Source organism: Narcine bancroftii, chromosome 6, assembly GCF_036971445.1.
Source record: "Narcine bancroftii isolate sNarBan1 chromosome 6, sNarBan1.hap1, whole genome shotgun sequence".
NCBI lineage: Eukaryota > Metazoa > Chordata > Chondrichthyes > Torpediniformes > Narcinidae > Narcine > Narcine bancroftii.
Genome location: NC_091474.1, coordinates 130,583,605 through 130,611,559, shown reverse-complemented (window position 1 = coordinate 130,611,559; position 27,955 = coordinate 130,583,605). Strand labels below are relative to the sequence as shown.

Sequence of the window (27,955 nt, the reverse complement as noted above, 5' to 3'; positions counted from 1 at the left end):
TGGCACAAGAAAATAAAACAAAGTGAGAACTGTATGGCTGCATTGAACACACACAGAGGGGCCATTGTGTGGCTGTTAATTGACAGAAGCCTGCTTTACTGCAGTCTGCCAGTGGGGCTCAGACAAGGCAAAAGATTTGAGCTGCGTCTCCAAGAAAATCAGTTAACAATGTATCAACAGCCACAGATGGCACTGCAGCCTTTGGCCTCTGGAAGAAACCATTTAAAGGCGGTTTTTTATTGATCATTTATCAAAATCCACAATTGAAAGAAGGAGAAATATATAATGGCTGCCTCAGTTTCAGGATTTTCCAGATCAAAACATAGGCAGTCAACTGAATGAATGCAGAAGAAACCTTTCCTCTATTGGGAAGATATTAGTTTAAGTTTATTTGTCACAGAATACCTCACACAGTGAGAAGGGTTCTTCTGCAACTAAACCAAAAGGTTATCTCTAACATCCATACAGCCGTGTAAAGAACACAATTTACAGAGTATAGGTTTACAATGAAAAGGAAAATTAATTGGCACCAAACACAGGCAGCATGAGAGCACTGTTATGGGGTTTATTCAGGAGCCTGGTGGCTGTGGGGATAAACCTGTCTTTAAGTCCATTGGTGTGCATTTCCACACTCTTGAACCTCTCCTCAATGGGAGGAGGGAGGAGAGAGTGTGTCCAGGGTGTGATGGGTCCCTTCAATGTGTTGGCTGCCTTTCCCAGGTAATGGGAGATGTAGATAGTGCATGGAGGGGAGGAAGGTTTGCGTGATGTCCTGAGCTGCATTCACCACCTTTTGCAGCTTTTTCTGATCTTAAGCAGAACAGTTCCTGTTGCACACTGTGATGTATTCAGCAAGGATGTTTTCAATGGTGCACCTGTAGAAGTTATTGACTGACAAAGGAGAGATGCTGAACATCCTTAGTCTTCTAAGGAAGTGTAGGTGTTAGTGATTTTCCTTGACCATCGCAGCAGCGTACTTGTCCCACGGCAGATCATTGGAGATATTTAGTTCAGATCAATGTTCAAATAAAAGGTGTCAGACATTTGAGGCACAAATGAAACATCTGTTTTTCTCAGAGAGTTAGAACCATAGAGCATTACAGCACAGAAAGCAGACCCCTCAGCCCTTCTAGTCTGTGCCAAAATATCATTCTGCCTAGTCCCACTGACCTGCACCTATTCCATACCCCTCCCATCCTTGATCCTTTCCAACTTTTTCTTAACTGTTAAAATTGACCCTGCATACACCACTTCACTGGCAAATCATTCCACACTCCCACCATTCTCTGTGTGAAGAAGTTTCCCTTAATGTTCCCCCTAAGTTTTTCCCCTGTCACTCTTAACCATGACCTCTGGTTTGTATTTCACTTTCCCTCATTTATTCTATACCTATCATTATTTTGTACACCTCTATCAAATTTCCCTTCATTCTTAACCTGTTTAACCTTTCCCTGTAACTCAGTTCCCAAGTCCCACAACATACTAGTAAATCTCCTCCACACTCTTTCAATTTTATTGATATCTTTCTTGTAGTTAGGTGACCAAAACGACACATAATACCCTAAATTTGGCCTCACCAATGTCTTATGCAACTTTATAATAACATCTCAACTCCTATTCTCAGTACTTTGATTTATGAAGGCCAATGTGGCAAAAACTCTCTGTGACCCTTTCTACCTGTGACACCACTTTCAGGGAATTATGTATCTGTATTCCTAGATCCCTCTGTTCTACCACACTGCTCAGTGCCCGACCATTTACTGTGTACGTCCTTTCTTGGTTTATCCTTCCAAAATGCAACACCTCACACTTGCCTGCATTAAATTCCATCTGCCATTTTTCATCCCATTTTTCAGCTGGTCCAGATCCCTCTTCAAGCTTTGAAAACCTTCGCTGTCCACAACTTCTTAATGTCACCTGCAAACTTGCTGATCCAGTTTCCACATTATCAACTAGATCATTGATATAGACGACAAACAACAATAATCCCAGCACCGATCACTTAGGCACACCACTAGTCACAGGCATCCAGTCTGAGAAGCAATCATCCACCACTACTCTCTGGCTTCTCCCATCCAGTCATTTTCAAATCCAGTTCCCTACTGCACCATGAATACCAAGTGTCTGAACCTTCCTGAGTAACCTGCCATGTGGAATTTTGTCAAAGGCCTTGCTAAGGTCTTTGTGGACAAGATCCACACCCTTTTCTTCGTCAACTTTCCTGGTAACTGCTTCAAAACATTCTAAGATTGGTTAAACCCACTACCTACCATGCCCAAAGACATACTGACTATCCAAATACTTGTATGTCTGATCTCTATGAAAAGCTTCTAATAACTTAGCTACTACTGATATCAGGCTCACTGGCCTATAATTTCCTGGGTTATTTTTGGAGCCTTTTTTAAATAACGGAACAAAATGAGTTAACTTCCCTTCCCCTCAATCATCCAGCACCTCAACTGGCTAAAGACATTTTAAATATTTTTGCCAGGGCCTCTGCCATTTCTGCACTAGCCTCCCTCAAGGTCTGAGGGAATGTTTTGTCAGGCCCTGGGGATTTATCCACCCTTATTCACTTTAAGATAGCAAGTACCTCCTCTTTTTAAAACCTGCATAGGTTTCATAACTTTACTGTTTGTTTGCCTCACTTCCCCAGAATCTGTGCCAGATATAAAAAATACATTTAAGATCTCCCCCATCTCTTTTGGCTCTTTGAAATTCTCTCCCTCAAAAGGTTGTGAAAGGAGAGTCTTAAAGAGTTTTAATACACAGGGTAGGTGGACTATGGATAAGCAATGGGGTAAAAGGTTATCTTGTTAAATAGCAAAGCAAGCTTGATAGGCTGACTGGCTTTTATCTGCTCCTACTTCATCTGTTTATATATTTCCAGACAGAGAAATACCTTCATTTGCTTCATTACCGCACGGGAAATAGATCAAACAATCTGTACTCTGCAAACTCCCACAACCCAACATCAATGACCAGTTTGTTGGTTTTGATGGCGTTGGTAGGAACATATGGTGGGACATCCTAGTGCCTTTTGGAATAAAACTGTGCATTGTTTAACTGCACCTCCTACAATGGAGACTCAATTTAATATTTCACCCAGAAGGCGCTACCTCTGTTAATACAGGGCCCCATCACATGTCATCCTCATTGTTGTGTTCAGGCTGTAGAGTATGATGAGCTGACAAGCTTATGATCTGCTCGTCCAAATACTGTTGACCATCATGCATTAAGGATGGTTTTCTGTGCAGCCTTGTTGATTGGGACATAATCTACACACTTGGCTGAAGCTGCAGCCTCGCTCATGTAAAATACGAGCAGGAGTTAGCCATCTGGCCCGTCAATCACTCTGTTTGTGACTCCCTCGTCCACTAATCCCTTCCTACCATTTGCCCCACCTCAGGACCTACCCCTGTAGCCACAGGAAGTGCTCCACTTGCCACCCACACCTCCTCCCTCAGCACCATTCAGGGCCCCAAACAGTGCTTCCAAGTGAAGCAGCATTTCACTTGTGAATCTGCAGGAGTCATCGACTGTATCCGGTGTTCCCATTGTGGTCTCCTCCACATCAGAGAGTGTGGATGCAGACTGGGAGATTGCTTCATTGAGCACCTCATCTCTGCTGCAATATCGTGGATCTCCCAGTGGCCACCTATTTCAATTCCTTGCCCCATTCCCTTGCCAACATATCTGCTCATGGTCTCATGCACTGCCAGACTGGGACCATCTGCAAATTGGAGGAACAACGCCTCATCTTCCATCTGGGCACCTTCCAACCAGATGGCTTTATTATCAACTTCTCCAGTTTTCATTAGCCTCCCACCCCCCATATTTCCCTATGTCCAATTTACATATTTACAATTTAATTTATTTAATATTTACAAATAAATTTACAATTTACAAATTACAAATAACTCTCTCTCTCTCCACCTTTTCCCTTTCCCCTAGCACTCCTTCCACAGAGTCCCAAACACATACCCTCCCCCAGTCAATTATCACCTTTCCTCTCTCCTGTTCATATCCAATTGACACCTTTTGTCTGTTGAACTATACTCGTCCCCTTACCAATTTTTCCCTCCCCAGCCTTTTATACAGCCACCTGTCTGCTTTTTCCTCATACCTTGAAGGAGCTCCGGCCCAAAACATTGGTTATATATCTTGCTGAGTCCCTCCAGCATTTCTGTGTTTTTAGTAGAAATAACTTCCCTGCTTCTTTCTTCCTTTCATAATTTGATATGTTTCTATAAGTTTCACCCCCCCCCCATCCTTCTAAACTCTAGTGAGCCCAGTCCCAGATGACTCCATCTCTCCTCATAGGTGAACCCCCTCATCTCTGGAATCAACCTGGTGAATCTCCTCTGCACTGCCTCCAAGGCCAGTATATCCTTTCTCAGACCACAAGAAACAATTGAAAGAGAGCCATTATCAGAGAGCCAGGTAATGTTAGAAATCTAGAAGATGATAAGGCTAACAGGAAGGAGCTTGAAAAGGAAATTAGGAGAGCCAGAAGGGGGCATGAGAAGGCCTTGGAAGGCAGGATTAAGGAAAACCCCAAGGTATTCTACCTTGTGAAGGCCAAAAGGATAAGACGTTAAAGAATAGGACCTATCAAGTGTGACAGTGGAAAAGTGTGTATGGAACCGGAGGAAATTGCAGAGGTACTTAATGAGGTACTTACTTCAGTATTCACTGTGGGAAAAGATCTTGGCCATTGTAGTGATGACTTTCATTAGACTGAAAAGCTTGAGTATGTAAATATTAAGAGAAAGGATGTGCTGGAGCTTTTGGAAACATCAAGTTGGGTAAGTTGCCAAGACCAGGTGAAATGTATCTCAGGCTACTGTGGGAGGTGAGAGAGGAGATTGCTGAACATCTGGCGATGATCTTTGAATCATCAGTGGGGACAGGAGAGGTTCTGGAGGATTCAAGGGTTGTGGATGTTGTTCCTTTATTCCAGAAAGGGAGTAAAGATAGCCCTGGAAATTGTAGACCTGTGAATCTTACTTCATTGGTTGGTAAGTTGATGGAGAAGATCCTGAGAGGCAGGATTTATGAACATTTGGAGAGGTATAATATGATTAGGAATAGTCAGCATGGCTTTCTCAAGGGCAAGTCATGTCTTACGAGCCTGATTAAATTTTTTGAGGATGTGACTAAACACATTAATGAAGGAAGAGCAGTAGATGTAGTGTATATGGCATTTGATAAGGTTCCTCATGCAAGGCTTATTGAGAAAGTAAGGAGGCAGGGGATCCAAGGGGACATTGTTTTGTGGATCCAGAACTGGCTTGCCCACAGAAGGCAGAGAGTGGTTGTAGACAAGTCATAGTCTGCATGGGGGTCAGTGACCAGAGCTGTTCCTCGGGGATTTGTTCTGGGACCCTTACTCATCGTGATTTTTATAAATGACCCGGAAGAGGAAGTGGAGGGTTGGGTTAGTAAGTTTGCTGCTGATACAAAGGTTGTGGGTGTTGTGGATAGTGTGGAGAGATGACAGAGGTAACAGCAGGACATTGATAGGATGCATAACTGGGCTGAGAAGCGGCAGATGGAGTTCAACCCAGTTAAGTGTGAAAATGGTACATTTTGCTAAGTCAAATATGATGGCAGAATATCAAATTAATGGTAAGACTCTTGGCAGCATGGAGGATCAGAGGGATCTTGGGGTGCAAGTCTATAGGATACTCAAAGCAGCTGCGCAGGTTGACTCTGTGGTTAAGAAGGCATATGGTGTATGGGCCTTCATTAATCATAGAATTGAATTCAGGAGCCGAGAGGTAACGTTGCAGCTATATAGGACTCGGGTCAGACCCCACTTGGTGTAGTGTGTGCAGTTCTGGTCGCCTCACTACTGGAAGGGTGTGGAAGCTATAGAAAGGGTGGAGAGATTTATAAGGATATTGCATGGTTTCGGGAGCATGCTTTATGAAAACAGGTTGAGTGAACTCAGCCTTTTCTCCTTGTGGCAGCGGAAGCTGAGAGGTGACCTGATAGAGGTGTTTAAGATGATGAGAAACTTTGATTGTGTAAATAGTCACAGGCTTTTCCCCAGGGCTGAAATGGTTGCAACAAAAGGACATGGGTTTAAGGTGCTGGGGAGTAGGTACAGAGGAGTTGTCAGGGGCACACAGAGAGTGGTGGGTGGATGGAATGGGCTGCTGGCAACGGTAATGGAGCAGATACAATAGGTCCTTTAAGAGACTTTTGGATAGGTTAAAATAATAGAGGGCAATGGGAAAGCCTAGTAATTTCTAAGGTAGGGACATGTTTGGCACAACTTTGTGGGCTGAAAGGTCTGTATTATGCTGTAAGTTTTCAATATTCTATATAATATCCTGAGCAATACTATTTAAACAGTTTATGTTACAGGACTCCCATCAAGAGCAAAGTTTTTCATTGCATTAATCCTTGAAGATTGATCCATGTTCTTACTATCTTCTGGCTGAAAACGATATACCTCAGGACCCTTTTAAGTCTTACTCTTCCCACCTTAAATATATGGACTCTTGTTATAGATTTCCTTAGTCTGGGAACAAGACTGATCACTTTATCAATACTCCTGATTATTGTTGATTCACTTACAAGATCATCCCAAAGCATCATATGCTCCAGGGGAAAAAAGTCCCAGTCTATCCAGCTTCTCCTTATACTTGAGCCCTCCAGTCCTGGTAAATATGTTCATGAATATTTTTGGAACCCTCCCTACTTCAATAACTCCCTTCCTGTAGCTGGATGGCCAGAAATGCACAGAATACTCCAACTGAGGTCTCTCCAATGTCTTGTCAAATTGTTACATAACATCCCAACTCCTGCTGATGAAGAGAACGACATTGCTTTTATGTCCCTCTATTTCATGAGATATGTCAGGCAGGTGGAGATGGTCAGTTTAGAGTGCATAGTGGTGAGCGCGTCATCCTCTGGTTGAGGAACGTATCTTCACAGTATGAGCCTTATCATCAGGAAGAAGCTGGTCCAATATCTCAGAAGCTTCCTTGATAGAATAAACAAGCACCTTACTGCCCCTAGCTCACTCTGCACTAATAGAATGTACAGAAAAATCCGCGTTATCCGGATTTCAAGCAACAAACAGCCTCAAGCAATCGGCAAAAAAAAGTGCGAAAAATAAATAGGTAAAAAATAGGTTTAAAATTGGCTCCTCCTAGCAGTAAGTTCACCAATCACACAGAATGCAATCTCAAGCATAGGTCCCAGATACTGGGAGTTTCACTGCAGATCGACTCTCCCTACATTCAAGAATCTTTAAATTAATTTTAGTTTCAGGACACTTGCACTAAGTGACTAATTAAGTCGACTCTTTTCTAAACAAGTGGCATTCAGAGTAGAAGGGATGAGTGGAGCGAAACAAGAAAGTCTGCAGAAGCTGTGATTGCAGTATATACACAACATTGCTAGAGAAACTTGGCAGGTCTCAGTGTCCACAGGAGGCAAAGATATAACCAACATTTTTGGGCCTGGCCCCTACATCAAGGGACGAGTATTTGGATACCTGCACACTGGGGGCAATTCTTATTACAATGTTAAACGGTTGGCTACAGGAAGTTCAAGCATAGATCCTTAGACAGAGCACAGGTGTTGGGTGAAGTGGCCATCTCGTCTACATTTTGTCTCACTGATGGAGAGGAGGCCACACCGAATACATTGAATGCAGTAAATTAGGTGGAACAATGTGCATATAAAGCTCTGCCTCACCTAGAAGATTGTTTGTGGCTCTGAATGGAGATGTGGGGGAAGATGTAGGGACAAGTTTTGCACTTTCTGTAGAGATAACAGGAAGTGTGTCCGGGGAGGAAAGGTGGTTGGGGAGGGAAGAGCAGATGAGGCAATCTTGAACATACTACTTCCTGAAAAAAAGCAGATCAGAGTGAGGGGAGAACGATGCAACTGGTGGTGGGATCGCAATGAGGTTAGAGGAAGTGACAGAGGATAATGTGTCAGATCCGGAGGTTGGTCGAGTGCCAAGTGAGGACCAGAGGGAGTCTGATCTTGTTCTGCTTGGGGGAAGGTTGGTGGGGGGGGTGGTGGTGAAAGTGGAAAAATTCAATCTATGTGCTAATCCATTATTTTACATCATTTTGTGGTTTCTTTGATCTTCAGGAAACTGTAGTATTTCATTAATGAATCAGATATAGTTTCTCCAGTGGATTTTTAATTCCCATTGCCTTACTAACAGTTTATCTTTTCCAGCTCTAGCCATCAGTGACCCCTCCTTCAGGAGTAATGAATCTTCCTGGATGGCATTTTCTCCTTTTAACATACGTCACAAGACTCACATTAAACTGCAGTTCCTTCCTCGATCACCAGATGGAATCTTGTTCTACACTGCACAGCGCCTTGGCACTCGGTCAGGTAAGGTCTGGATGCCAGATTATCTATACTGACCACAAACCTGCTGATTATACTGCAGGCTAATAGGAGAATGCATTACCAAAGTTTTGAATATAGAAGCATGGAGATATTCCACACAAGAGATTGGTGTGAAAAATTACAGAACATAGTTGAGGAGATAATATACTGACATGGATAGAAAACTTAGTGATGGGACCACAGCTCTCTACAAACTACATTAATGATCTCGATAAAGGAAATGATTGCAATGTCTCTCTCTGAGTTTGCCAATGACACTAAGCTGGGTGGCATTTGCAGCTGTGAGAAAGATTCCAAAGAGGCTGCAGGATGACTTGTTCAGATTAGCAGAGTGGACAAATGTATGGCAGATGCAATATGAAGTGGACAAATGTGAGTTTATCCACTTTGGTGGCAATAAAAGGAAGGCAGGTTATTGTCTGAATGGTGACAAATTAGTACAAGGGGAGGTGCAGCAGACCTGGGTGTCCTGGTACATCAGTCATTGAAGGTGAGAATACAAGTATAGCAGGTGGTGAAGAAAATGAAAGGCATGTTGGCCTTTAGCCCAAGAAGTTTTGAATATAGAAACAGGAGGGTCTTATTGCAGTTGTATAGGGCCTTGATGTGGCCACACCATGAGTATTGTCTACAGTTTTGGTGTCCTAATCTGAGGAAGGACAATAGACAATAGGTGCTGGAGTAGGCCAATCGGCCCTTTGAGCCAGTACCGCCATTTATCGGATCATGGCTGTTCTTTCCCTTTCAATAACCAATCCCACCCTTATCCCCATAACCCTTAACTCCCCTGATCACAAGACCCTTATCCAACTCTCTCTAAATCTATCCAACGAATCCGCCCCCACTACCCTCTGTGGCAATGTACTCCACAGACCCACAACTCTCTGGGTAAAAAAATTTCCTCTCATTTCTGTCTCAAATGGCCTTCCCTGTATTCTTAAACTATGCCCTCTAGTCCTAGTCTCACCCATCATTGGGAACATGTACTCTGATTTCACCCTGTCAAGCCCTTTGATAATCCTAAATACCTCAATCATGTCTCCCCTCATCCTTCTAAACTCCACTGCATATAATCCAAGTCTTTCTAATCTATCCGCATATGACAATCCTGCCATCCCGGGAACTAACCTTGTAAACCACTCCCTCTATAGCAAGTATGTCCTTTCTTAAATATGGGGACCAGACCTGGATGCAATACTCCATGTGAGGTCTCACCAAGGCCCTGTACAACTGCAGGAGGGCTTCTCTACTCCTATACTCCAATCCCCTCTTTATGAAAGCTAACATACTGTTCGCCTTCTTCACCGCTTGCTGAACCTGCGTGCTAGTTTTCAATGACTGGTGAACAAATATACCCAGGTCCCTTTGCATTACCCCACTCCCCAGCTTAACACCGTTTAAATAATACTCTGTTCTCTTGTTTCTGCCTCCAAAATGGACAACCTCGCATTTACTCCCATTAAACTTCATCTGCCATCTTTCTGCTCACTCCCCTAAATGGTTGCTATTGAGAGAGTGCAGCAAAGATTCACCAGACTGATTCCTGGGGTGGCAAGACTGACATGTGAGGAAAGACTGATGGACAAGGCTCATTGAAGCATATGAAATTCTGACAGGACTAGGCAGATTAGATGCAAGAAGAATGTTTCTGATGTTGGGGAAGTTCAGAACAAGGTGTCACAGTCTAAGGATAAGGGGAAAACATTTTGGCCTGAGATGAAGAGAAACAAGTTGTGAACTTGTGGAACTCCCTATCACAGGATGTTGTTGAGGCCAGTTTATTATATATGTTCAAAAGGGAGTTGATGTGGCCCTGATGGCTAAAGAGATCAAGGGGAGTGGAGAGAAAGCAGGAATATGGCACAGAGATCATATGATCAGCCATGATCATATTGAATGGTGGAGCAGACTTGAAAGCCGAATTGCCCTGTATGCCCTATTTTCTATGGTTTCTATTTTTTTCTATGAAAAAAACTGCAACATCCCCTGCTTGTTCATCTTGCATTAAGCCGGCAGAAGAGGCAGTCACAGCGCCTAATCAATGTCTGTGTAAAAAGGGGGATTCGGAATCCATGGACCCAGTCGGGAAAGAAATGAGACATTTTGATGACATGTTATGTGTACGATCTATCATTTGATTGTGAACATGCCTAGTGAAGTGTGAATGGTGCTTCAGATTTCTCTTGTTCATTCCTTTTCATGAATTCACCCATTATCCACACTCCACTCCCAAATTAAACCCAGCCTTTGAACTGTGAGCACTATGTTCATATTCAAGAAGAAAAATCAGAGACACCCGAGTCTAGATCTTCTTGCACCCTGTGCAAATGACCACAAGGATACTTTCCATTTATGCTGCACCTGTTATTTGAAATGGTGTTTCAATTGAGCATCGTGAAACAAAATTGGACAGCAAGCATCATATAGAATTGTCAGAAAAAGGAAAGAAAATGGTTTATCTTCAAAGCTGCAAGATGAATAAGTTTGTATTGTAAGCTGCAGAGCTTAAAGCTCAACCAGCAATGGAGGGCATTGAGGATTGAGGCAAACTCTGAGGCAGACTCTGAAAATCTCAGTGCCAGAGGTTAGAGAAATAACATCCGCACATTTAAGAATATTCATTAACATTGCACGGAACTTTGAAAAGAATCCGGCTTGCAATTTAGGCAATTCATTATGAAGATAAGGTTTAAAGATGACATGGTTTGCGTAGCGGTTAGCGCAACGCCATTACAGCGCCAGTGATTGGGACCGGGCTTTGAGTCCCGCGCTGTCTGTAAGGAGTTTGTTCGTCCTCTCCGTGTCTGCGTGGCTTCTGGTTTCCTCCCACCATTCAAAATGTACCCGGGGTGTAGGTTAATGGGGGGGTGTAAGTTGGGTGCCATGGACTCGTGGGCTGAAATGGTCTGTTACCATGCAGTACATTTAAAATTTAAATTTAAATATCAGAGATGAACCCTGTGTACAGAATGAGGCAGTTCTCTTCAAAACTAAAGTGCCAAGAGAAGGAAAGCTACAGTGCAAATCTTTATTCGCTTCCATGCACAAAGAGCTTGCAGTTTTCATCGAGTAAAGATGTCTACACAGAGTCCTAGTTTTAAAAACAAGCCTTTTAAGGTTGACTCTGAGATTGCACTGCGCTCTGGGGAGTTTTCTGCATGTCAATATTATGGTTTAAAAATACTGTGGCCCTTTCAACATTGAGCTGTTTACTGAGCACGGAATGCATTGCTAATTATATCTGAAAGGTGGTGGATCAGAAGCTTTAAATGTCACGAGTTATAAATGTCTTTCATTTTGAACTTGCATTTCCTTGGTGTGTTTGCTGCTTTAGGGTGTGCAGAGAACGAAGGCTTGTTCATTGGTTCTCTGTCTGTTTTGGTGATATCAACAATTATTCTTTAAACCACAAAGAGTATCAAGACTTCCCGCTGAACAAGTACTGTGAATCGAACCAGCTTGGGGAGCAAAATAGGGAGACACTGACGGCCAGGTTTCTAAAGGAGCCATGCTTATGCCCATGGTTTATGCATAGCATTGACATGTCCAGACACACCACCAGGCATTGCACTAATTCGGATGGACAAGCCTGCTGTCGTGACTGCAAACTCATAGCAGAGCATGGGAGTCTGAAACTAGAGGGCATGGATTTAAGGTGATAAGGGAACATTTGAGGGGATCTTTTTCATGCAGAGGGTGGGTGTATGTGGAACGAACAGCTAAAGGAATTGGTGGAAGTGGGTAAAATTGTAACATTTAAAGTACATTTAGACAACTGCATGGTTAGGGGAGGTTTAGGGATATGGGCCAAATACAGCCAAATGGAACTCGCTTGGGCAGACAGTGTGGTTAGCGTGGACAGGTTGTTTGATGTCTCAACCACTCAAGCTCCTTCCTTCTGGGGACTAGTGCCTGAATGGGGAGAGTTATCCCATGGATTAATCAAACAACCGCCAGTTCTTGTCAGTTTCAAGGAATCATACCTTACATACCACATGGCAGATTCTCCTCCATCACAATCCCTGAGTGGTCCTGCCTCTTCAGCAGGAAGGGCTGGGAGTCTGCAATGTTGACTCCTCACCCAATGAGGTCCTATGGCATCAGGGCAGAATCCTTCTCCTGATTACTACTGATGTATCAGTTGTACCTCCATCGTAAACAGCACTGAAGAAAATTGAGAGTAGCAATGTACTCTGCGTGGGGACTTCGGTGTCCATCTTCAAGAGGGTAGTAACCACATAGATCTATCTTGCTTGAGTCTTGACTGGGACTGTGGTAAATTGAACCCACACAAAGGACCTTGCTTTGCTGATCTATTGTGTGAGGCATGACTGTCCCAACAGGATGGATGAGCGACCACCCCACAATCCTTGAAGAGGAAAAGCCCCATCTTGACATCAAGGGCACTACATTGTGCTCAATGGGATATTCTCACAATAGAACTGGCGTCTATGAGGCATCTCAGACCAGCGGCAGCAGTAGAAGTTTACAGATCCACTGCTTGTAACCTCATAGCCAATATGTTCCTCTCTCTACCATCACTGTCAAGCCAGGCACTTTACTTGATTTAGAAGGCGGTCTACCTTAGTTCAGAAGGAAGTTTATCTTAGTTCAGAAGGGCGGGCTGTGAGCGACACCAACTGTACCAAAAACAGAGGGGTACTTGCTGAGTGAGGCTGCAATGCTACACTGTGTGTGTGCCAAAAAGCAAAAATAAACAACTGCCAATGGACAGAGTTAGCCAATCCAACAACTAGCAGATTGGGAACATCTGGTCCTGAAAAGTAGGAGGCCATCAATGGCATACATGAGATTGAGACTCCAATGATGCCAGGGTCAAAGTGCCTGAAGTAGGTTGAGAAATCCTGAGTGGATGATACTCTAGGATTCTGCCTGTGATCCCCACCATCACAGACGCTGCTCATGTGATGCAGCAAATGGTGACAAGATGAACCTCCCAGCAGAAGGACCTGTGCCCCGGAGTGGGAGAGCTGACTGATCCAATTCTGCTCCTATCTCTTATGGTCTTATAGAACTAGCTGTGCATCTAGCCATGCTTTTTGAATGACGAGATATTAGATTGAATTTAGGACAGAGACCTGACTGAAATATAGAAAGACCAGACTGCAAACAATGAGCTGCTGGAGGGACTCAGCCTTTCAGGTTGGGACCCTATATTGATACTAAGATTTAAAAAAGGTGAATTACATGTGTAAAGGGAGAAATGAGCAGGGGGAGGGCCCAGAGGTATTGAACAGAGGTTGTGAGAGGTGGAGAGATGGGTAGAGGGAGAGAGAGTACTTGGAGGGGCTGGGGTTGTTAAAGTGGGGATGTACAGGAGTAGGTGAAGAAGAGATGGAAATGGTGGAACCAGATAGGGGTTGGAGATAGTTAAAGTCTGAAAAATCAGTGTGCATTCTGTTAAGTTTGTCCAAGAGGAATATAATGTGTTTTCCCTCAAGTGACATTTAGTCTCATCTTGACGATGGATGAGGCTGAGAACAGACCTGTCTGTCTGAGAATGGTTGGGGGAGTTAAAATGATTGGCAGGAAGTTCAGGTTTGGATCCAGTGTTGCCAAAGCGATCACCCAATCTATGTAAGGTGTCACCAATGTAAGAGGCCACACGGTGTACACCAAATGCAGTGGATTAAGTCAGAAAATGTGCATGTAAAGTTCTTCCTCAAGGTTTGTTTGTGGCCCTAAATGGTGAGGGATGAGATGTTTCTAAGATTCAAGATCCTTTTATTGTCATGTAATAAAAACAGATGTAATATTACACAGAATTACATTTAATCTGCTTTAGGACAAGTAGGGTCAAGTTTTACTCTTTCTACGATGACAGCAGGAAGTTGGATGGGGAAGGTAAAGTAGACAAGCAAGTCTCAGAGAGACTGATATTTCAAAAACACAGATAGGAAGTGAGGGGAATGTCCTGACAGGGCTGATTAGACTTGCTGAGTAGTCCAGAAACCAGAGACACTGACCCAGGAGAAGATAGTTACGGCTGATATCCAGAGAAATGTGATGCCCCTGCAGAGTTTAGCCATTCCATTCTCCATATCCTACACTTTGTCCTAGTAACACTATGACCCACACTCTTTGACTACTCTGCACTGTTCTTTTATTACTGCATTCCCTGATGTACTTAAGCATGGGTTGACTTGCCTGGAGAGCACACAAAGTAAAGCTTTCTACTGTACCTTAGTGTACATGACAGTAAACAATTTATGTCAAATATTGAAAGAGTGCTTGAGAGCCGAGTTATAGGGAAAGATTAAATAGGTTAGGACTTTATTCCCTGGAGCATAGAAGAAATGGAGGTAAACAAGATTGAGGGGATAGAGAGGGTAAATACAAACAGGCTTTTTCTTCTGAGGTGAGACAAGAGCTAAAGGACATGGGTTAAACCTAAAAGGTGAAATGTTTAAGGAGAACATGGGGGAACTTCTTCACTCTGAGTGTGGAATGAGCTGCCAGCAGAAGTGAAAGGTAATGGTTCAATCACTGTCACATTTATAAAGCAATTTTACAAGAAATTCTTTAACTTTTATCTACCGTAAGGCAGACAGAGAGTTTCCACTTTGACAGTGCCCCTTACAGAAACCTACAGCACCTGGTGTTCCTAGGCAGTCTCCCCTCCAAGTTCTGACCAGGCCTGAGCCTTCTTAGCTTCTGAAATCAGAAAATCTTAGGCGTATTCAGGCTGTTGGTGTTGCTGTAGTGGTGGGTGTGAGTTTGTTTTTGATCACAAGAAGATTGGATAGTCACATGGATGGGAGGGATATGGAGGGCTATGGTCCTGGTCAGGTCAGTAGTCCTAGGCAGAATAAATAGTTCAGAACAGATTAGATGGCCCTAGGGCCTACTTCATGTGCTGGTTTGTTCTATTGTTCTGTGGTTCTATCTTCGCTTGTGTGCCAAACTCTCTGCCACCGAGGCTGTGGTTGTCAAACCACCAAATATATTCAAGGAGGAGACAGACAGATATCTAGATACAAAGGATATCAAGGAGAATTGGGGAGAGAGTGGGAATATGGTATTCCGATGGAAGATCAGCCTGGAGCATGTTGCAAGTTGCAGGAACACATGTTCTGTTTCCAGTACAGTTGCAACATTGGTATCCACCTAATAGGAAAATTGCCCAGGTATGCCCGATTCACACAAACCCAATCTGCCTCACTATCCAGTGAGGCTGCTCTCATTTATCAACAGAGTGAGAGAAGGTGCTGTAAAATGATACTTATTTTCCAATAACCTATTCTCTGATACCCAGACCACTTACCCCAGATTCCTCAAGCCTGAGTCCAAAGAACTGAATTCTAGAGGTGAGGCAATAGTGAGAGCCCTCAATGTCAAGTCATTGAGCATCAAGGGAAAGGCCTTCATAAGGTCAGAAGTGGGGATATTCACTGGTGACTGTGTGATGCTCAATTCCATGAATATTACTCAGAAAATGAAGCAGTTCATGCCTGCTTGCAGGAAGATAAAGACTTTGTTCAGGAATGCCTGGATGTGGCAAGTAAAATTTGTGGCATAAAAATGGCCAGCTACAACAAGAGAGAGTTTCAACACCTCACAACACTTCATGACACTCTAAGGCCATCTAGAAGTTAGGAGAAAGAGTGCTCATCACTTGCCTGAGAACAGCTCTAACACCACTCAAGAAGCTTGATGCCATCCAGGTCAAAGCAACCCACTTAATTCCCACCCCATCCATTATTCTAAGCAATCATTCTCTCTCCCATTGTTCCAAGGTCCTCCAAAATCAAGCCCATTGATGACTGGTCTGATCCCCCCCCCCAACCCCATGCTGTGCTTTCTGAACCCAACATAAATCTATTGGCCTGGAAGGAGTCAATGGACGACCTGAAACTATGGGTTTTGGCAGCAGAAGCTCTACTGGCCTTTGTGAGATGGACTATGCCCTGATTAACTCTCTTGAATGGCAGGCCCTAACTTTATAGCTGTATCCACTTGTACAGGACCCTTTCTCACACAAGAAGGACTTCACTTACCCAATAAATCTTACTAACATTTCCTTTTTAAAATATTTTTATCAATTTTAATGAAGAACATACAAAAAAGGGTAGAATTCAATAAGATGATATGGGTAGTTACTCAAACTTAATAAAGCATTCAGTATGACAAATACTGAATTGTAAATCAGATCCATAATTCATATTCCAAGTGATTATACATCTTTTTTAGAAAAAAAACTTCTCAAAGCACAAAAAAAAGATAATAGTAAAGGAGAAAAGCTTTAGCCCCTTGCCTAACCACGTTGCCAGATGTTATATATGATTAGCAATAAAGTAAAAATGAGATTAGAAAAAAGTAAATAGAAAGAATGTGAAAAAGATACATCAGGCAATTTAATTACATTGGAATGAAATTATAAAGCAAGATAGTGAGTCATAAATGACCTCCATAACTTCTGAATTAACAATTCCAACACATCTTCCATATCACACCTTCTCTGGAGATTAAAATTTATTCTCAACATTGAACAAGAGTTTGTTGCTGTGCACAACCCAAGAACAGTATCTCCTCCTTGAAGTTCATTCCTGGCAGTTTATGGAATGTTTCAGTCCAATGTATCTTAGGCATCAAGTCCTTGACCTTGGTAAGCAAGTTGTCTTGAAGATGCTGGAAAACTGGAGCATAAAGTGCTGGAGGGACTCATGGGCCAGGCTGCATCCAGGAAAACAATGTGCAGTTGATGTTTTGAGCCAAAAGCCCTTCATCAGTAAACCATTCCTGATGAACAGCTTTCTGCCCAAAACCTCGACAGTCCTTCATTTTCTTTGGATGCCACCTGATCCGCTGAGTTCCTCCAGCAATTTGTGTGTAATCCCTTGGGTTTGCGTTGTGGGATGGTACTGAAGGATACGGTGCATTATACTATCAGCTCTATAGTCTTATTGTAGTAAAGTGGAAACTTGGTTAATTGCTGGTGGGTCGAGTAGAAGCAAGGGAGAAGATGAAAGACAAGTGTAGCCTCTCGACATTTTATTCCAGAAACAATGGAACAAACACAGAGTGATGGGGAGAGGGAACCGGGACCAGTCGCTTTTAATAGAAATTGAGACCATCCTTCACTTGTAGATACAGAGACTCAACCCAAAGAGCACTTTACTCAATAAGGAGGGGGAGAGTGTCCCATGACATTGGTTAGGTAAAGAATGATTGATACATTGCTGAAGCTGATATCAGCATTTTCACTGAGTTGCTTCTGCAAGGAAGTTCTTCCTTCGGTATACCCCATTATACCAGTTTAGCACATTCCAAACTGCTTTATAATCCATGAAGTACTTTGGAAGTGTTACCCTATCTTGTGCTTTTCCTGCTCACAAATCACAGCTGCCAAAATGTGCTCAGCAAGATCTCAGTGTCAATGGTAGGATTTGTGATGTTGGGTGAGCAATAATTGTTAGCTGTAAGGACAAGGAGACCGCGACTACTATTGGAAGAACAGCATTGGGATCTGAGAGGGAGGGTTGATGGGACGTCAGTTTAGTGTCCAATCAAAAAGACGGCATTTCCGATCAATGCAGCATCCATCCTAATGGGAAACCTAGAGAATGTGGGCAGAACATTAACTAAATTTGTAAATATTGCCATGTCAGTAGTAAAAATTGCATTACAATCACCTGGAAGTCACTCGATGGACCACGGAGATGCACAACTGCAGCCCGTGGAGAAAATAACATATAATTTAAGAAATAAGTATGATACTTTTACCAAAATATGGCAACCTTATCTCGAGCACTTTGGTGCACAACTATAAAAACAGCCAACGGTTTGAAAAAGATAATAAAATACATAAAGACAACAGCAGTGAAGCACCTCAAGGAGTGGAAGTCGATTAGAGAGACTGGAGGGAAACTGAAGTTTTCTTTTCTTTTTACCTTTTTTTTCTGTTTATTACTTTAATTGCTTTAGTTGATTAATTTTCAAAGTTTTGGGGGAGGGAAGGAAATTATAAAGTAAGCTGATAAAGTGTTTGTATCTGAGAAGTGAATTATACTAAAATAAAGTGTAAATATGTTAAAAAGAATTGTTTTTTTTCAGATGTGATACTGTTTTTGGAAAAATTGAAAAATAAAACTTTCAAAAAGAAATGCAGTATCCATGCAAAAGTACATTGGTAGATGGGCTCAGATCTCCCGAGTGGGGCTTGTACCTCTGACCTCAGTACCAGCACTTCCTTGGTACTGTGGACCATTACAGTGTAGATACTGATGTGTTAAAAAAGTGTACTGTATTTTTGTTTTACAAAAGGACTCATTCATTTGTCATTTTATCTTCTTTGTGAACTTACAGGAGACTTCTTGAGCATTGGATTGGCGCATAGCTTTGTGCAGCTTCGTTATAATTTAGGGGATGCTACAGTGGTCATCCAGTCAACCAGGAAAGTGGATTTGACGGGAAAAACATGGCAATTTATAGAGGCTGGACGGACTGGAAACCAAGGATACCTGGCACTGAACAGATCCAATATGACCAGATCCTCCAGTGCAGGCATGACTTCACTGGATGCAAAAACTCCCATCTTTGTGGGTGGGGTGCCCCACTTAAATGAGATCAATGCAATGGCAGTGGAGCACGAGCCTGTGGGCTTTGATGGTTGTGTCAGGGAAGTAGTGGTAAATGACTTTGAACTCAAATTAACTGAGAAGGGGGCCAAAGATGGAAGCAACGTTGGGGACTGTGATGGAACAGCTTGTGGTTACAAAACATGTGAAAACAAGGGGATCTGCAGTTTGAACTCGGTGGGTAATTTCTCCTGTACCTGCCCACCTTTGTGGGTTGGCACCAATTGTGAGATACCTGTGAACTGCCTCAACAATCCATGCAAACATGGCTCTTGCTGTATTCCCAACCTCTCCTCTACAACGTACAGCTGTGCCTGTGCCTTAGGGTGGGCAGGGGTCCATTGTGAGAACAAAATTGTGCTTACAATCGCAAAGTTTTCTGGCAACTCTTACGCAAAGTACAGAGACCCATTTTACATGAAGAGAGATCTTTGCTTTACCTCCATCTCTCTCAACTTCACCACTGCCATGAAGGAAGGTCTAATCTTATGGATGGGAAAAGCAGAGGATGAAGATAATGATTATCTGACTGTTGGTATCTCCAATGGAAGCCTCAAGATCGGAGTAAACCTGGGGGAAAGAATTACACTGCCATTTACCTTCAGGAACTCATCAGTCTGTTGTGATACATGGCACTCTGTGTCCATCCAACAAAACCAGACCATCATCAGTGTAATGCTCAACAATAAGAGGATACTTTACCAAGACTTGGATCCTCGGAGAAGATACATTGCTTTGAATTATGCGGGAGTTTGCTACTTTGGTGGGTTTGAGCCCTCCAGGAAAGTGAGGAGAGTCACAGCTGGACTCTTTACTCAAGGATTAGTGGGCCAAATTAAGGATGTTTTTATATTTAATGACCCAACACAAGTCCTATTTTCTCATTACATGGAAGGATACAATATCTTAAACGGCAATGAATAGTGGATCGCAACAATAGCATTGTGAGGTATTAAATTCAACAAGCTTGTACAATAGTTTACAATTGAAAATGATTTACAATGAAAATACTTACCAAATTTCAACCCTTTTAATAAGATTATTTGTAGAATAATATTTTAAGTTTAGTTCAATTTTAAATAACCAGCTGATTTTCCCTGTGCTCAGAGACCATGCTGTTTCTTTTATTTAAGTTGCCTAATATGATGTGCTGGCTAATTAGACATTTTAAGTGCAGAAAACAACTTTAAACAGTTTGTTTATAGTACTTATTTAAAATATATTATTTAATTTTATCTGTCAAAAGTCCTGCTTTAAGCTGTGTGAATCTTTTGATTAAAGTTAACCTTGCTTCAGCAATTTGATTCCAATATATATTTCTGTAATTATATTTGTGATATAAGTTAATAACACAAGTCAATTTTTTTTCAAAAGGTTTGCTTCCTGGAAAAAAAAATTGGGGATGAGGAAAGACAACTTCAAGTTGAACTCAAAGATAATTTCAGATTTGCTACATCACGTAGGAAATTGGAGAAACATTAAATTAACTTTTATTGAATTTAGCACATTTAATCGCATAATGATGCCAACAGTTAGTTCAACTGGCCTAAAAATGTTTTGCCGCTGATTTTCGTTTGTACTTAGCATCTGAAGTCTCTCATGTCAGTGTCCAACAATAGATGGCTAGCATTGATGGATTCCACCTCTTTTTCATGGTCACAAACCTTTCACCATGTTTATCACTGACTGCATCAAGATCAGCAGAGAAGTCCAAGTGTGGATGCATTGATTTTCAATGACATGGTTTTGCATGCAAGAGGCATGTTGTCAATCAGCTGGATGTAGTTTGGAGCTCTGTAGCTGCCAAGAAAATTCTCAATAAAATTTTAAATGTCTTCCATGCATGCTCAGGCCTAAGACATTCACATAGCACCTGTACTGAGTGTATGCCCAGGCATCCTTGGAATGACCGAAAGTTTGATTTATGGATAATGTACTAGTAGACAAAATATGATTGGAGATCACATAACTAGGTTATGTCTAAGAAAAAGGTATTTGATATGAAACCTTTAAGGTGATTTTCGTGATCAGCAGCTCAAAAATACACCAAAAGTAAGCAAAATCTTCAGTGTAAGTTAAGTGAAAATGGAACGATAAACTTGTTTTTTTTTCAGTATTTTTTTTGAAGGCCGGAGCCTCCACTATTTTAAAAACAACCATTCTCATGTTAATTTTAAGTTTCAAAATGATTTAAGGGCTGTCCCCTCACCAATAATAACACACACTGTGCATGGTAAAACCTCAAGCTTCTGAACAATTACTTACTGCATGATTCATAGATGAGTGAAAAAAATAACATCGATCTGTTGAATAAATTTTTAGAAGGAAATTGACACTGGAATGATAGTTTGGTGCATAGCCATTGATCTCAGCAGGGAACTGTGATTCATCTAGGAATTATGCATTTATCTGAAACAGGTGGCCTTATTTAATCAAGCCATTATTTCACAGGACCAATTTTTTTGTCATTGTTGGGCAGTTACTCTAAATAAGTAGACATCCAACATGGAAACAGTCCTGAAGGCCACCAAGACTGTAGTCCTGTACTGAGCCCATTTTATTTCATATATACAATTACAGAAGGAAGTTTAAAATGAAAACTGGAAGCCTCCTGCTTCCATCTTAAAACCCAAGATTTGGAGAGTCCTTTTAAGACAGAGATGAGAAAGAACTGCTTTTCCCAGAGAGAATTTAATCTGTGGAATTGACTACTCTCTTCTGCCGAGAAGGCAGCACGTTAAATGTATTTAAAACACCAAAAGTATATTTTAGCAATGATGATTATGGGGAAAAGGCAGACAGAGCCGTCCACGGCCAGATCAGTCATCTTAGTAAACGGCAGAGCAGGCCAACTCCTGCTCCTATTCTATTTTCGCTACACTCCCATCAGTGTCCACGTAGTTACTGATGTGGTCTACTTGAATTTAGCAAGGCATTTGACAAGGTTCCCCACGAGAGACTCATCCAGAAAGTCATGGGATCCATGGAACCTTGGCTGTGTGGATAAAAAAATTGGCTTGTAGGAAGAAAACAGAGAGTAGTAGTGGAAGGCAAGTATTCTGCCTGGAGGTCAGTGACTAGTGGAGTGCCGCAGGGATCTGTTCTGGAACCCCTGCTCTTTGTGATTTTTATAAATGACCTGCATGAAGAGGTGGAAGGATGGGTCAGTAAGTTTGTGGGATGACACGAAGGTTGGAGGAGTTGTGGATGGAGCTGAAGGTTGTTGAAGGTTATGAGGATATAGACAGGATGCAGAGTTGGGCAGAAAAGTGGCAGATGGATTTCAATCCGGATAAGTGTGAGGTGATGCATTTTGGAAGGACAAACCAGAAGGCTGAGTACAGGGTTAATGGTTGGTTACTTAAGAGTGTGGATGAACAGAGGGGCCTTGGGGTTCAAAGCTATACATCCCTCAAGGTTGCTGCACTAGGTTGATAAGATAGTTAAGAAGGTCAATGGGATGCTGGGATTCATTAATAGTGGGATGAAGTTCAGGAGTAGAGAGGTCATGATACAACTCTACAAATCTCTGGTGATACCATAATTAGAGTATTGTGTTCAGTTCTGGTCACCTCATTATAGGAAGGATGTGAAAGCTATGGAGAGGGTTCTGAGGAGATTACCAGGACATTGTCTGAATTGGGAAACAAGTCTTATGAGGCAAAGTTAATAGAGCTGGGACTTTTCTCTTTGGAGTGTAGAAGGATGAGAGGAGACTTGATAAAGGTCTACAAGATTATGAGAGGTATATTTAGGGTGGACAGTCAGCACCTGTTTCCCAGGGCAGGTTCAGCAAACACCAGAGGACATGTGTACAACGTGAAAGGAAGGAAACACAGAGAGTTGTGGATGCCTGGAACATTGGGGGCATTTAAGAGACTGTTAGACAAACACATGGATGAAAGAAAAATAGAGAATTATGGGGTAGGGAAGGTTTAGTACTTTTTTTTTAAAGGAATATATGGGTTAGCACAACATCGAGGGCCTCTACTGTGCTTTAGTGTCTGTCCCTCCAGATTGTGCCACTCACCCAAACACCAGGGGCAATTAAAGCAATCAATCCCCTACTAATCTTTGCGATTTAAAAAAATTTAGACATACAGCACAGCAACAGGCCATTTCGAACCACCAGTCCATGCTGCCCAATTTACACCCAATTAACCTTCACCCCCAGTACGCTTCGAACATGGAAGGAAACTAGAGCACCCAGATGAAACCTATGGAATCAGAAGGAGAAGATGCAAACTCCACACAGACTGAAACAGAATTCAGGATTGAACCTGGGTTGTTGGAGTTGCAGGTCTTCGAGTGCCATAATTGCAAATTCCTTCTAAATATCACTACTTTTGTAAAACCGGATGTCAGTATATTTTGTTCAATAGAACAACTAGTACAGAGAATTTATAATACGCTATTCTCCCCCACCCTCAAAGTGCAGTTCACATCCCCATCACAATATTTCTCCAAAGTTCCTGATTGAGATGAAATGATAGTTTATTGGGGTGGGCTAACCGTGGTTCACGAGCCACATGGAGCTCTTTGACATATAATGTGCGACTAGTACAAATATGTTCGCTGAGAACAGGAATTGTACGAGCAAGTGCTCACATTGGTAGTTTTAGTGGGGCATGGCTTGCAATTGAAAATATTGGGTGCGTATAGTACATTTACCACGTAGATTCTCAAGGTGGGGGGTGGGAATATTTTGGCGGGGTGTGGGGCTGAAGAATATTTTAGTGGGGTGTAGGAATATTTTGGGAAATAATTAAAAAGTTGGTTTGAAAAAATAAACTCGTTATGTTGGTGTGAAAGATGTGACTTGGCAACACTGACAGTAGAACATAATTGTGGTAACTTCCAAGTAAAATCACTTTATTTTTATTTTCATAATGTGTTTTTGCTCTTCCGATGTTTCTCTGTTGTTCCTCTTATTTTAACTGTTGTTATCCTTGGTTAACATTATAATTATATTTTTCTGACCGGTCTTATTATCATCCATTCCAAATTATCTCATTAGTGACGAGGATTCCAAATTATCTCAACAATCATATCCTTGTCTATACCCCTTTACTTTTTCAGTTCAGTAGTGAGTGAAACCTACCACATGTATATTTGTGCACTAGTGTACTGATGCGGTGGGGGGGGGGCGGGGTGGAGGATGTTCCACGCCTGGCACCAGCCGAAGGGTCGCCAAAATAGGGAAAAAATAGGGATCCCAGAAAGTAAAGCATGAGGCTAGCGGAGAAACCGCGCTAGTGTTTTTTTTTCATGTTTTTTTTCAGGTCAGTATTCTTCCTTTGATTCGATCATTACTTTCATTACATTTTTCATAAAATATTGATTAATCTGTTTCAGGGAGCTCGCCCTGTTGTATATTCAAAATGAGCAGACCCAGCAAGCAAACGGTTCATCGATATTCAGTGTAGTTCTTGAAGTTTGGGTTTATTCCTGCTATACATGATGAACATGCACCGTTTTGCCTATTATGCCAATAGACTTTGACAAATGAATCAATGAAAGCGGGCCATCTTGAAGCTCATTTGAGGGTTAAAACATCCTCAACCTTGTAAATTTGAAATTGAAATTTTTTAAATCACTGAAAGAAAAAGTTTGAAAATAAATCAAAAATCACTTCATTATTCACTCCACAAACTGCAGCCCAGAATCGTACCTTGAAGCTATGAAATTTCTCTACTGATAGTAAAACATAGGAAGTATCATACGATTGGGGAGGAACTGAGTAAACCCACAGTATCATTGTTTTACAAAACAGTTCTGCAAAAGGACGACAAAGATGTCCGAGCAATGCCATTGAGTAATAGTACTGTCTGGAACAGAATAGATGACATGGGTCAATATATTGAAAAACAGCTTATTGAGAAGTTGAAATCACGAAAGTTCTCAATACAACTGAATGAATCTACTGTACGGGATAGAAAGCTCTGTTATTGGCGTACGTGAGATATATTGATCAGGAAGAGTTTCAAGAAGAGATGTTGTTTTGTGAATCATGAGAAACAACCACTACTGCAGTTGATATCTACAGCAAGCTCAAAAACTATTTGGATGAAAATGAAATACCAAAAGGAAACATTGTATCTTGTGCTGCAGATAGGGCACCTGCTATGACAGGTGAAAAAAAACCCAGGAGGTTTAAAATAAATGAAGGATGAAAATCCGAACATGTTGGTTGTGCATTGTGTTATCCACCAAGAAAACTTGGTTGCCAAGAAAGTTTCCCCTATCCTTCACGAGATACTACATTCTGTGATCAAGTATATCAATGCCATCAAAGCTAATGCCAAATGTGAATGTGTTGAAGCAGTTTTGTATCAATAAAAATGCAGAACATGTGAGATTATTGCCTCACACTGAAGTAAGGTGGTTGTCAAATGGTTATGGAACTGTTTGATCTCCTCAGCGAGTTTTTGAAGGACAAACCTGAAAGAAGTTCTTGCTAACAACAGATGGCAAGGCTTATGTGAATTACTTGATGGACATTTTTAAGAAACTAAGTACACTGAACAAGCAACTCCAAGTAGCAAATATGATGTTCGTTGATGCAAAAGCAAAGATATTTGGATTCATGACACTTCTAGAATTATGCCAAAGGAATATTTCTGCAAGAAATTTCAGTCAATTCTGTTGATTGAATAAGTGTGAGGTAACTAATGCTGCTAAAACGTCATTGTTGACCATTTGAAAATGTTGGTTACCGACTTCAATGATAGATTTTGTGATTTAAAGGCTCTGGATTTTCCCTCTTGGTTAACTCAGCCATTGCTGGTGGACTTGCCTGAAGTTCCAGTGCAATATCAAGAGGAGTTATCGGAGTTGCAACTTGATGAATCTGTGAAAACTCTGTTCAAAGTGAAAGAAACCAGGCTGTCTAACGAGACCGAAAAGAAATACCCAAACTCGACTACTTTAGCAAAGGAACTGTTGATTCATTTTCCATCATCTTATTTGGTAGAATGTGGCTTCAGTACTGTTAGTGATTTGCTACAAGCTAAGAGAAACTGATTGGAAATGACAAAAAGTGTAGATGCAAGGTTGAAACTAACAAAATTAATCCCTTAAATCAAATAAAATCTGTAGCCAACAACAGGGGCAAGGTTCCCACTGAAATGACGACAATTGTTGAATTTGTGTTTGAGATGGTTGACATATTGAAATAGTTGTTGAATACAAAATGTGTTCCAGTGTATTCCTGACCTTAATTGCATTGAAATACACTTGCAGTAAATGATTTAATTAAAACTTCTTTAGAATAGATAACTTTTTTCTGCTAATGGTGGGGCGTACAATTTTTTGAAAAATTAAAGTGGGACATATGGCAAAAATAGTCAACACTATGTAAAAGTCTACCTGCCCCTAATTTTGGCCCCAGCCATCCATCCATCTGAGCTCCTGACGCCCCAACCACTGTATCTCACCCAGGCCCCAGCCATCCACCATCTGGATCTCTGAATGCCACATCCACAGACACTCCTGGCTGCAAACTCTTGCCTAGGCCCTGGCTGCCCTTCTATATCAGCGCCTGACCATGGTTTCTTGCCTAACCCTTGGCTGCCCACCCACCCATCTGAGCTCCTGAAACTTACCACCCGGTCCCAGCCACTGGCCCATCCGAGCTCCTGACACCCCGAATGATGCAGGTACTTACCCCTGTCAAAAGTAGTATGGATGTAATAGTCAACTACCTAAATTTTACCCTAAAATTTGGTCCACAAAATTTGACTATTACATGAGTATATATGGTATGTGTACATTTTGATTATTGAAACTGTTACGAGCCCAAAGGACCCCAAATCCCAGCAGCAATAGATATTCACCACGACAAATGGTTACTGAAACAAAAGTTGCTTTTAATTATCTTTAAACATGAAAACTGAATCAAACTTTTAACTTATCACTATTAACTAACCCAACTTAACCCCTTTCCAATTCTAAGTGCACGTGTATGTAATGTGTGTGTAAATGTAAGAAAAGTTCTTTAGTTCACAGTTCAATCTCACTTCTTATTCTTCCAAGTTCTCTGGTTGCAGGCAATTCTTATACTGTGCACAGAATTTAACATGTATAAAGTTCACCAGGCTTTAGTGCTCAAAAGGTAAACGTTTACTGCTCAGGAAGGTTCTTGTAAAGAGAGATGTGTTGTTCCAGGATTTCCACAACTGAGGTACCACCATTAGTCAACTCAATGTCTTGCTGATGAAACCTGCCCCATCAGGGTTCTCCAGATGATAACCTCTTTCTTCAGGCTACCACAGAGTTCCTTTCTGTTCCACTTGTTGCAAGAGAAACATCAGACAGATAGCACTTCCAGCCATCTGCCACTCTGGAACTTCTGTTTCAGTTCCAACAACCTTCTCCTGCTTGTTTCAGCTGTGTGTCTCTCTCTCTCCATCTGAGATTCTAACTGCCAGCCACATGTCCTTCTCTCTCTCACTTGCCAAAACCCCCTCCTTCTCCAGCAAACAATTGGACTCAGTCTTCGAGTCCATCTGTTGTTTTAGGTAAACAAACCTCTCAATGACCTCTGAGTGAGCACTTTTCAGAGATGTCAAAAGTGTTACAAACAAGTCCAACACAGACAAACCTGACTCTTCCAAGACAATAACCTATTAATTTCATGACATCATTTCAATGAGCACCTACTTGTGAAATATGCATAGCATTCTCCATAGTTTCTGTAAAGTCACGGAATATGAATTCTTCAGTATTTCAAATAAGATCTGTTTTAAAGTGTATGTATGTAACCTACTCTAATTTTACCAATTTATCTCCCAAAACATCTCCATATTTCATCACAAAACTAATACAAATTAGCAATTTAAAACATATGTGCATGAATAAATATTATTATGTACATGTATTTCTTAATATTTATATAATTTTTTCTTACAAAATGTGCATGTCAGAGTAAAAATATGTATTTATATTTTTTCTTGTCTTGTGGCATG

The 27,955-nt window shown here is 41.6% G+C and overlaps 1 protein-coding gene across 5 annotated transcripts in view; it reads left to right on the top strand.

The window, feature by feature from the left end:
• LOC138736489 (protein eyes shut homolog) overlaps window positions 1-20,491 on the top strand; it is a 42,829-nt gene extending 22,338 nt beyond the window's left edge. For 4 of the 5 annotated variants that reach the window (XM_069886109.1, XM_069886112.1, XM_069886110.1 and 1 more), the window contains exons 5-7: window positions 8,212-8,373; window positions 18,718-19,938; window positions 20,364-20,491. In XM_069886109.1, the coding sequence (XP_069742210.1) occupies window positions 8,212-8,373; window positions 18,718-19,913 (1,358 nt within the window). In that variant the 3' untranslated portion in view covers window positions 19,914-19,938; window positions 20,364-20,491. The remainder of the gene's footprint in view (window positions 1-8,211; window positions 8,374-18,717; window positions 19,939-20,363) is intronic. The other variant, XM_069886114.1, reaches the window with a different exon arrangement.
• The last annotated feature ends 7,464 nt before the right edge of the window (window positions 20,492-27,955 follow it).